The sequence below is a fragment of the Caretta caretta genome, chromosome 13 (genome assembly GCF_965140235.1).
Source record: "Caretta caretta isolate rCarCar2 chromosome 13, rCarCar1.hap1, whole genome shotgun sequence".
Lineage (NCBI taxonomy): Eukaryota > Metazoa > Chordata > Testudines > Cheloniidae > Caretta > Caretta caretta.
Genome location: NC_134218.1, coordinates 36055184 through 36067222, shown reverse-complemented (window position 1 = coordinate 36067222; position 12039 = coordinate 36055184). Strand labels below are relative to the sequence as shown.

At 47.7% G+C, this 12039-nt stretch overlaps 1 protein-coding gene across 1 annotated transcript; it reads left to right on the top strand.

Annotated features, from left to right (window-relative positions):
• The first annotated feature begins 10681 nt into the window (after positions 1-10681).
• On the top strand, positions 10682-11491 carry LOC125629471 (olfactory receptor 6N1-like). The gene is made up of 2 exons (XM_048834872.1): positions 10682-11137; positions 11237-11491. The coding sequence occupies exons 1-2, from the start codon at positions 10682-10684 to the stop codon at positions 11489-11491; spliced, it is 711 nt and encodes a 236-aa protein (XP_048690829.1).
• The last annotated feature ends 548 nt before the right edge of the window (positions 11492-12039 follow it).

Genomic DNA, 12039 nt, shown 5'->3' with positions numbered 1-12039 from the left:
ATGTGGTCATCTTGTGAGCTTCAGGAATTTTATGGAGAGTGCACAGTCTCTCAAAGGTGAGAAAATATTCAGCAGTATCACTGGATTCATCATACTGTGGACACAGTCACTCCCATTTGTGGATTGTTGGGGAAGGATTGTTAGGGTTATCCAGTAGATTCCGCTCAGCCCTTACCATCTCCAACTCCAGTTCATGCTTCCTCTCTTTTTCCCTCTCCTCCATTTCTTTTTCCCTTGCCTCCATTTCTTTTTCCTTTGCCTGCATAGTTGTCCTGTGAACAGCCTCTTGGTGTTTTTTTGACTCGGTAGCTCTCCAGTGGGCAGCCTCTTGGTTTTTTTCTATCTCTCTCACTGCCTCCAGTTCTCTCCTGTGGGCAGCCTCTTTGGCTGTTTCTGCCTTGGGCTCTGTCATGTTTGCCTCTTTGTTTTTAACTAACTTTACACCTGAGAGTTAGAAATAAAACAACAAAACAAACAAAGAAACAAAAAACTTGGCTTGTCAAAAAAATATATAGGTTGTGCAGTAACCGGATACCTGTGTTCTCTGATAGTGATTGTCAGCCTACAGAAAAATTCTTAAAAAAACCCCTAACACCTTTGTCTCCAGGCAAATAGACAGAAAACCCCTCTAGTTGCTCTTAGGTAAAACAAAAAACAAAAAAAAACAAAAAACACCTCTTCAGGTCTGTGAAGACTTGTGAATTTCCCTGCTGGAGGTTAACTACCCTGCCTTTAGGTAGAGAAAACTCCAGCTCACAAAAGACAAGTCCCTTTTGTCTCTGCTCTGGCCCCCAAGCAGAGACAAAAAAACTCTAACTGCTTTCAGACCTGAAGTTGTTTTTTTTTTTGTTTTTGGTTTTTTTACAGATGTGGGGACCTGCATGAAAAAACCCCTCAGCTCATTTTTACGAGCTTAGGTTAAAACTTCCCCAAGGTACAAACTATTTTACCTTTTCTCCCTGGACCTTATTGCTGCCACCACCAAGCATCTTAGCCCTGGTCTACACTAGGACTTTAGGTCGAATTTAGCAGCGTTAAATCGATTTAAACCTGCACCCGTCCACACAATGAAGCCCTTTATTTCGACTTAAAGGGCTCTTAAAATCGATTTCCTTACTCCACCCCTGACAAGTGGATTAGCGCTTAAATCGACGTTGCCGGCTCGAATTTGGGGTACTGTGGACACAATTCGATGGTATTGGCCTCCGGGAGCTATCCCAGAGTGCTCCATTCTGACCGCTCTGGACAGCGCTCTCAACTCAGATGCACTGGCCAGGTAGACAGGAAAAGAACCGCGAACTTTAGAATCTCATTTCCTGTTTGGCCAGCGTGGCAAGCTGCAGGTGACCATGCAGAGCTCATCAGCACAGGTGACCATGATGGAGTCCCAGAATCGCAAAAGAGCTCCAGCATGGACCGAACGGGAGGTACGGGATCTGATCGCTGTTTGGGGAGAGGAATCCGTGCTATCAGAACTCTGTTCCAGTTTTCGAAATGCCAAAACCTTTCTGAAAATCTCCCAGGGCATGAAGGACAGAGGCCATAACAGGGACCCGAAGCAGTGCCACGTGAAACTGAAGGAGCTGAGGCAAGCCTACCAGAAAACCAGAGAGGCGAACAGCCGCTCTGGGTCAGAGCCCCAAACATGCCGCTTCTATGATGAGCTGCATGCCATTTTAGGGGGTTCAGCCACCACTACCCCAGCCGTGTTGTTTGACTCCTTCAATGGAGATGGAGGCAATACGGAAGTAGGTTTTGGGGACGAAGAAGATGATGATGAGGAGGAGGTTGTAGATAGCTCACAGCAAGCAAGCGGAGAAACCGGTTTTCCCAACAGCCAGGAACTGTTTCTCACCCTAGACCTGGAGCCAGTACCCCCCGAACCCACCCAAGGCTGCCTCCTGGACTCAGCAGGCGGAGAAGGGACCTCTGTTGAGTGTACCTTTTAAAATGCTATACATGGTTTAAAAGCAAGCATGTGAAAGGATTACTTTGCCCTGGCATTTGCGGTTCTGCCTTTGCAAAAGGTTTCTGGGGAGGGCAGCCTTATTTCGTCCTTCATGGTAGGACACTTTACCACTCCAGGCCAGCAACGCGTACTGGGGAATCACTGTAGAACAAAGCATTGCAGTGTATGTTTGCTGGCATTCAACCAAAATCCGTTCACGCGGTGGGAGGAGGCAAAATGCGACCTTGTAACGAAAGCACATGTGCTATGTATGTAATGTTAACAGCAAGGTTTACCCTGAAAGAGTGTAGCGACTGTTTTATAAAATGTGTCTTTTTAAATACCGCTGTCCCTTTTTTTTTCTCCACCAGCTGCATGTGTTTCAATGATCACAGGATCTTCTCCTTCCCAGAGGCTAGTGAAGCTTAGAAAGGAAAAAAAACGCACTCGCGATGAAATGTTCTCCGAGCTCATGCTGTCCTCCCACACTGACAGAGCACAGACGAATGCGTGGAGGCAAATAATGTCAGAGTGCAGGAAAGCACAAAATGACCGGGAGGAGAGGTGGAGGGCTGAAGAGAGTAAGTGGTGGGCTGAAGACAGGGTTGAAGCTCAAAGGTGGCGGCAGCGTGATGAGAGGAGGCAGGATTCAATGCTGAGGCTGCTGCAGGACCAAACCAGTATGCTCCAGTGTATGGTTGAGCTGCAGCAAAGGCAGCTGGAGCACAGACTGCCACTGCAGCCCCTCTGTAACCAACCGCCCTCCTCCCCAAGTTCCATAGCCTCCACACCCAGACGCCCAAGAACGCGGTGGGGGGGCCTCCGGCCAACCAGCCACTCCACCACAGAGGATTGCCCAAAAAAAAGAAGGCTGGCATTCAATAAATTTTAAAGTTGTAAACTTTTAAAGTGCTGTGCTTAAAGTGCTGTGTGGCATTTTCCTTCCCTCCTCCACCACCCCTCCTGGGATACCTTGGTAGTCATCCCCCTATTTGTGTGATGAATGAATAACGAATGCATGAATGTGATGCAACAATGACTTTATTGGCTCTGCAAGCAATGATTAAAGGGAGGAGGGGAGGGTGGTTAGCTTGCAGGGAAGTAGAGTGAACCAAGGGGCGGGGGGGTTAATCAAGGAGAAACAAACAGAACTTTCACACCGTAGCCTGGCCAGTCATGAAACTGTTTTTCAAAGCTTCTCTGATGCGTACCGCGCCCTCCTGTGCTCTTCTAACCGCCCTGGTGTCTGGCTGCGCGTAACCAGCAGCCAGGCGATTTGCCTCAACCTCCCACCCTGCCATAAACGTCTCCCCCTTACTCTCACAGATATTGTGGAGCACACAGCAAGCAGTAATAACAGTGGGAATATTGGTTTCGCTGAGGTCTAAGCGAGTCAGTAAACTGCGCCAGCGCGCCTTTAAACGTCCAAATGCACATTCTACCATCATTCTGCACTTGCTCAGCCTGTAGTTGAAGAGCTCCTGACTACTGTCCAGGCTGCCTGTGTACGGCTTCATGAGCCATGGCATTAAGGGGTAGGCTGGGTCCCCAAGGATACATATAGGCATTTCAACATCCCCAACAGTTATTTTCTGGTCTGGGAATAAAGTCCCTTCCTGCAGCTTTTGAAACAGACCAGAGTTCCTGAAGATGCGAGCATCATGCACCTTTCCCGGCCATCCCACGTTGATGTTGGTGAAACGTCCCTTGTGATCCACCAGAGCTTGCAGCACTATCGAAAAGTACCCCTTGCGGTTTATGTACTCGGCAGCTTGGTGCTCCGGTGCCAAGATAGGGATATGGGTTCCGTCTATAGCCCCACCACAGTTAGGGAATCCCATTGCAGCAAAGCCATCCACTACGACCTGCACATTTCCCAGGGTCACTACCCTTGATATCAGCAGATCTTTGATTGCGTGGGCTACTTGCATCACAGCAGCCCCCACAGTAGATTTGCCCACTCCAAATTGATTCCCAACTGACCGGTAGCTGTCTGGCGTTGCAAGCTTCCACAGGGCTATCGCCACTCGCTTCTCAACTGTGAGGGCTGCTCTCATCTTGGTATTCATGCACTTCAGGGCAGGGGAAAGCAAGTCACAAAGTTCCATGAAAGTGCCCTTACGCATGCGAAAGTTTCGTAGCCACTGGGAATCATCCCAGACCTGCAACACTATGCGGTCCCACCAGTCTGTGCTTGTTTCCCGAGCCCAGAATCGGCGTTCCACCACATGAACCTGCCCCATTAGCACCATGATGCATGCATTGTCAGGGCCCATGCTTTCAGAGAAATCTGTGTCCATGTCCTGATCACTCACGGGACCGCGCTGACGTCGCCTCCTCGCCCGGTATCGCGTTGCCATGTTCTGGTGCTGCATATACTGCTGAATAATGCGTGTGGTGGTTAATGTGCTCCTAATTGCCAAAGTGAGCTGAGCGGGCTCCATGCTTGCCGTGGTATGGCGTCCGCACAGAAAAAAGGCGCGGAACGATTGTCTGCCGTTGCTCTGACGGAGGGAGGGGCGACTGACGACACGGCTTACAGGGTTGGCTTCAGGGAGCTAAAATCAACAAAGGGGGTGCCTGTACATCAAGGAGTATTTCAGGCAGGACTGCACGGAGGGTTCCAATAAGAAATGGTGCACCTAAGTTATCGTTGTTATTGGAACAAGGAGGTTAGCCTGGCCTCTGATTGATACATGGCTAGATTTACCTCGCTGCACCTTCTCTGTGAGTGACTGCAGTGTGACCTAGAGGAATGAGTCCCCTAGACAGGGGAGGAGGCAAATGAGTACAAAACAAATCTGGTCTATTTCTTGTTTTGACCCACTCCATCTATCTTTTACATCTTTGGCTGGCAGCAGACGGTGCAGAAGGACTGCATGCCATCCACATCTCATGGCTGCTCGGCAGAAGATGGTACAGTACGACTGCTAGCCATCCCCATCTCTTGCCTGCCTGGCAGAAGATGGTGCAATACGACTGCTAGCAATCCTCATCTCTTGCCTGCCTGGCAGAAGATGGTACAGTACGACTGCTAGCAGTCCGTATCGCCTGCCCTCTCACCATAAGACGGTTCAATAGGACTGACTGCAGGACTAAAGAGAATGACCTGGTCAAGTCACTCCAAATTTAGTCCCTGCGCCCATGTCTGCCCAGGCGCTCCCAGCCGACGCGGCCAGGAGCACCTCGGACACGATGAGGACGACTACCAGTCGTATTGCACCGTCTGCTGCCAGAAGGCAAGGGGTTGCTGCTACTGTGCAGCAAAGCCGTACCGCATCTGCCAGCACCCAGGAGACATAGGGTGACGGTTACCTGAGCGGGCTCCATGCTTGCTGTGGTATGGCGTCTGCACAGGTAACTCAGGAAAAAAGGCGCGAAATGATTGTCTGCCCTTGCTTTCACGGAGGGAGGGTGGGAACGGGGGCCTGATGACACGTACCCAGAACCACCCGCGACAATGTTTTAGCCCCATCAGGCATTGGGATCTCAACCCAGAATTCCAATGGGCAGCGGAGACTGCGGGAACTGTGGGATAGCTACCCACAGTGCAACGCTCCGGAAGTCGACGCTTGCCTCGGTACTGTGGAAGCGCTCCGCCGAGTTAATGCACTTAATGCACTTAGAGCATTTTCTGTGGGGACACACACACTCGAATTTATAAAACCGATTTCTAAAAAACCGACTTCTACAAATTCGACCTTATTCCGTAGTGTAGACATACCCTTACAAATATAACTAGGAAAGAGCCCACTTGGAAATGTCTTTTCCCCCTAAAATCCCCCCAAGCCCTACACCCCCTTTCCTGGGGAAGGCTTGATAAAAATCCTCACCAATTTGCATAGGTGAACACAGATGCAAACCCTTGTATCTTAAGAACAAGGAAAAAGCAATCAGGGTCTTAAAAGAGAATTTTAAATGAAGAAAAAGTAAAAGAATCACCTCTGTAAAATCAGGATGGTAAATTCCTTACAGGGTAATCAGATTCAAAACATAGAGAATCCCTCTAGGCAAAACCTTAAGTTACAAAAAGACACAAAAACAGGAAAATACATTCCACTCAGCACAACTTATTTTATCAGCCATTTAAACAAAAACAGAATCTAACGCATATCTAATTAGATTGCTTACTGACATTTTATAGGAGTTCTGACCTGCATTCCTGCTCTGGTCCTGGCAAAACCAACACACAGACAGAGAGACCCTTTTGTTCCCCCCCCAGCTTTGAAAGTATCTTGTCTCCTCATTGGTCATTTTGGTCAGGTGCCAGCGAGGTTATCTTTAGCTTCTTAACCCTTTACAGGTGAAAATGTTTTTCCTCTGGCCAGGAGGGATTTAAAGGTGGTTAGCCTTCCCTTTATATTTATGACAGAAGGGACCTCAGGAGGTCATCTAGTCCAACCCCCTGCACAAAATAGGACCAATCCCCAATTAAATCATCCCAGCCAGGGCTTTGTCAAGCCTGACCTTTAAAACCTCTAAGGATGGGTAACCCACGGGTACCTCCCTAGGTAACGCATTCCAGTGTTTCACCACCCTCTTAGTGAAAAAGTTTTTCCTAATATCCAACCTAAACCTCCCCCACTGCAACTTGAGACCATTACTCCTTGTTCTGTCACCTGGCACCACTGAGAACAGCCTAGATCCATCCTCTTTGGAACCCTCTTTGAGTTCGTTGAAAGCAGCTATCAAATCCACCCTCATTCTTCTCTATCCAACAGATCCACAAGCTTTCATCAGAGTTTGCCAAGGTTTCACTGTGCTCACAGGCCACTGCTTGGCTTTGTTGCCTCTGCCTCTCTCTCTGTTCTTGTCTGGTCTCATTTTCTGTGTGTTCTCTCACAGGCTAGGTCACAATACCCAGTACAATCCTGAATGCCCACATGGTGCTACTTTCTGGGTAGAGCTTGTTGGCCTCTTGTCTCTTACAACTATCTTAAATGAAGAGCCCATTGACACATCAGTTTGAATGAGGTTTCACTCAACCTGTAACAAGTTTTCACCCAGCTCATAGCAATATAGTAGGAGTAACCATAGTTAGCAGGAATCATAGAATCATAGAATATCAGAGTTGGAAGGGACCTCTGGAGGTCATCTAATCCAACCCCCTGTCCAGAGCAGGACCAATCCCCAACTAAATCATCCCAGCCAGGGCTTTGTCAAGCCTGACCTTAAAAACTTCTAAGGAAGGGGATTCCACCACCTCCTTAGGTAACGCATTCCAGTGTTTCACCAACCTCCTAGTGAAAAAGTTTTTCCTAATATCCAACCTAAATCTTCCCCACTGCAGCTTGAGACCATTACTCCTTGTCCTGTCATCTGCTATCACTGAAAATAGTCTAGATCCATCCTCCTTGGATCCACCTTTCAGGTAGCTGAAAGCAGCTATCAAATCCCCCCTCATTCTTCTCTTCTGTAGACTAAACAATCCCAGGTCCCTCAGCCTCTCCTCATAAGTCATGAGTTCCAGACCCCTAATAATTTTTGTTGCCCTTCGCTGGACTCTCTCCAATTTTACCACAGGAGTGCTGTACTGCTGGATGTATCTTTTTGATGGATGTAAAATGAAGTCCTGGCCAATTGCTCTCATTAATAAGCTCAGTAATGGACAAAATACAAACATATAAAGGATTCTTTTTTAATGCTGGTCCCCCAAGGCATGTACTTAAGTTCAAAAAAATGCTAAAAATGCACAATATTGTAATGATTCCCTTTGGAAGAGATTTTCACAAGATCACTCAGAGGAGGTTTGCGCCTCCTATAAAGAGAATAGGGAAAGGGTAACATAATTTCTAGTGCTGTTTTTCCAGAATGACACAGGTTCTGGCCAGTGGCTGGTCTCCTTCCAACCAAACTCTGGACCACTTGAAAAAAGACTTGATGAACTGAAGACAGAGATGAATTGACACGATCCCATCAGCTGCTATCTGCATCATGACGATCCTACATTCCTGGTGAAGGAAAAAGGTAACATTTATGGTATATTAAACTACAATCATTTCCTTCGCCCTTCAGGCTTCCACGGTGCACTGAAAATGCATAGTGAGACAGAGGGTAAAATGTTCAAAAGTGCCTAAGTCCCTTCATCGGGGGTTCCTAAGTGAATAAGGTGCTTTTGAAAATGGGACTTAGGAGCTTTAAAACATTTTAACCAGAACCCCTTACTACTCTATAGGTGACGGAATGGATCACTTGATGATTGCCTTTCTGTTCATTCCCTCTGAAGCACCTGGCATTGGCCACCATCAGAAGACAGGATACTAGGCTAGATGGACCTTTGGTCTGACCCAGTATGGCCTTATGTTCTTATCTGTATATGCAAAAAATATCAGTTGGATAAGGCCAAGATTTTCAGACTTAACTCGTGATTTTGTAAGCCTCCTTTTTTCAGTGCCCAACAGGAGACATTTTACAAGGGCTTGATTTTCAGAAAGTGCTGAGTACCTACCCTCTGAAAATCACTAGTCATTTGCTACTTGGCATAAATTATTCAGTGAAGAACAGCAACATTTGCTGAAGAATTTTTGTTATCAAAGAGCATCCAACCAACTCCGTTTCTAACTGTGGTTGCTGCATTTGCTGTACATTGTTGAGAGGTTTTTTCCCAATTTTCTGCTCTGAGTGGCTCCTTCAGGGAGCAGTATGGCTGGGGATTGTCGTGTGGCCATGTGGATAGTCTTTAAAGAAGAATGGATGCCAGTGATAGGAAAAAACCTACTGGACTATTATTTGTCAAATAAATATTTGCCAGGATTTTAGGGAGCCCAATTGGAGACACTTTAAAAGGGCCTGATTTCCAGAAAGAGCGTGAGAGGCAGAAAGAAGCAGAAAGCAAGAGAGGCAGGGTGTCAAGGTTCCTTCCCCACTCTGAACTCTAGGGTACAGATGTGGGGACCTGCATGAAAGACCCCCTAAGCTTATTCTTACCAGCTTAGGTTAAATGCTGCCACCACCAAAGTGTCTAACAATAATAACAGGGGAAGTGCCCACTTGGAAACATCTCCCCCAAAAAATATCCCTCTAGGCAAAACCTTAAGTTACAAAAAGACACAAAAACAGGAATATACATTCCATTCAGCACAACTTATTTTATCAGCTATTTAAACAAAGCAGAATCTAATGCACATCTTACTAGATTGCTTACTAACTCTTTACAGGAGTTCTGACCTGCATTCCTGCTCTGGTGCCGGCAAAAGCATCACACAGACAGAGAGAACCCTTTGTTCCCCGCCCCCCTTCAGCTTTGAAAGTATCTTGTCTCCGCATTGGTCATTTTGGTCAGCTGCCAGCGAGGTTATCTTTAGCTTCTTAACCCTTTACAGGTGAAAGGGTTTTTCCTCTGGCCAGGAGGGATTTAAAGGTGTTTACCCTTCCCTTTATATTTATGACACTGGGGTTAGCATAGCCTTGGGATAAAACCAAGAGACAGAGCTACTTTTGGACACAGGACCCAATGGAAAGGCAGACTTGGATTGCTGAATGAGGAAAGTGCCCTCTGCACATTCTTTGTGAATAAACAGGATTCCCTACAAACATCTCTGACTTTTATCATTGATCTCTGCTACCTGTGCAGGCCAAGGGACAATGGTGTTTACATTTATTTCCCCATGTTAACTGCTGAAGCCTCCCTGCCCCACTTGTGATAAAGATTTCCCCCTGTTGGGGTATGACCCTATGCCCAGTGAAGACCCTTCACATTGTAAACTGTCCAGGGAAAGGACTTAGTTCATCCCTGTGTCTTGTACTTAATAAATAACAAAAGTGAGGTACAGAGAGGTTAAGGGACATACTCAAGGTCACCAGCAAGTCAGAGGCAAAGGCCAAAATTGAGCCTTTTGATACGAGAGGCCTATCCTGGCACACAGTCCCATGCTTTTACCTTGACATAGTGCTACCTATCATCAGTTATTATCCACAGTGTCCCGAATCCTCAGGGTTCACAGCAAAGGTTGGGCCTGGAGTTGTTCCACAATTTGCTGAACGACCAGTTTTCCTCTCAGTTTGCTGATTCAACAAAATGTAAATGTTTCATGGGAACATACCGATTTTGGCACATTTTTATGACAAATAACTGCTGTATTTTATTTCTGTAACTTCAAAGCATGGAGATTCGACTATCATCTCAAGTTTAATAGACTAGATAGAACAGAGTTGAAATGATAAAGTAAAAAGGAAGTGCTCCCAACAAAGCACGTCAACATTTTGATAAGGTTCTTTAACTGTCTCTGAAATGAAATTTGTCAGAATTTTGTTGGAAATGTTGCTGTTTCATTATGATCTGGGATGAAAGGCAATTTCAGAATGTCAGGATTGCCCATGGAATGGAAATTCTGAGTTTTGACCAGGTCACATTGTTGAAAGAAGAGAAATAAATGAAGCAAGCTTCAAGATACTTCCTCTTATTCACAATAGGGGTGGAGGGCCAATACTTTCCCTCTACCTTGCTAAACCCCATTGCCCTTCCAGACATAGGATAGAACCCAGGAGTCCTGATGCTAAGACCCCCTTCTCTAACCCACTAGATCTCAGGCCTTTCTCAGAGTTAAGATATAATCCAGGAGTCCTGACTCCTGGCCTCCATTGCTCTAACCATTAGACTGCACTCCTCTCCTTCACAGCTATAATCACTAGACAGCACTACTTCCCACAAAGACACATAGCTGCAGGTTTTATGGATAGTTTTCTCATTGTCTTATAATTATCTGCTGACTCTCTTTCCCCCAGACCCTCCCTATGCAGGAGATAGGCAGTGGAAACCTCACCACCATCTCCCACATCCTACTCCTGGGATTTGGGGACCTCAAGGAACTGTGGATCCTGCTCTTTACTGGCTTCCTAGCTGTCTATATCATATCCATGGCTGCCAACCTCCTCCTGATGGTGCTGGTGCTACTGGACCCCCATCTCCAGACCCCTGTGTATTTCTTCCTCTCCAGCCTCTCCTGCCTGGAGATGGTCTCCACCTCCAACATCTCCCCTGTGATGCTCGCTGGTCTCCAGACAGGCAATGTGATGATATATCTGGGTGGTTGCCTTGCGCAGCTCTATCTCTTTGACGCCCTGGCCACCGTGGAGTGCTTCCTGCTGGAAGCCATGTCTTATGACTGGTATTTGGCTGTGTGCCGCCTGCTCCACTACCCTTCCCTCATGGACGGCAGGGTCTGCGGGCAGCCGGTGGTTGGGTCCTGGGTGGGCAGGTTCCTGTTTATGGGGATTGTGTAGCTGTTGCATATAGCCTTGAGCTTCTGCGGGCCCTGCGAGATAGACCACTACTTCTGTGATTTCCAGCCCCTCCTGGAGCTCTCCTGCACCGACACCTCCGTGGTCCAGATGATCACGTTCTTCCTGTCCTTCATCCCAGCCTCCCCATTCCTCCTGACAGTCGCTTCTTACGTTTGCATCAGCTGGGCTGTGCTGAGGGTCCCCTCCGCCTCGGGGAGGCGCAAAGCCTTCTCCACCTGCTCCTCCCACCTCACCGTGGTGACGCTGTTCTATGGAATGCTGGTGGCTGTGTACATGTCCCCAGGGACGGCACGGGGCTGAACTCCAGCAAGGCCCTCTCCCTGCTCTACACAGTGCTCACCCCACTCCTCAATCCCCTCGTCTACAGCCTAAGGAACCAGGAGGTGAGCAAGGCCTGTGGGAGAGTTGCCAGGATAATGTAATCGGGGGGATTATGCCACTGGCCAGTCTCCAGCTTTGGCCCACTCAATAGCTGCTACTGCATGAGGGAGGCTTGGGGACACCACTACTGGGAATTCTAACAGGCTGCATTATCCTTATTCCACTGCTCCCTGATCATCATCCTCTGGGCTCTTCTGACCCTGTAGGACTGTAATAGTCTCTGATGGTCTCTACTGCTCTGTGTTGGAGTCTTTTGGCCTTCTGGTCTCCCTCCACCCCTGCTGCTCTCTTTTGGCTGCAGTGGGGTTCTACCAGCCCCTGCTGGTCCTACTGCCCAGCACTGGGTTCTACTAGCCTTTGCTGATCTGTGCTCGCCCCTGTTTCTCTCCATTGTCCACTGCTGGGATCTTCTGGCCTCTGTTGAGCTCTGATTGCTTCTACCTGCCTATGTTTGTAGCACTGGAGCC

Bases quoted from the DNA above. Each gene is read 5' to 3' on its own strand.
- LOC125629471 (XM_048834872.1), top strand. From the start codon at position 10,682: ATGCAGGAGATAGGCAGTGGAAACCTCACCACCATCTCCCACATCCTA. The intron at 11,138-11,236 runs GTGGGCAGGTTC...TGTGATTTCCAG, and splicing joins AGCCGGTGGTTGGGTCCTGG to CCCCTCCTGGAGCTCTCCTG.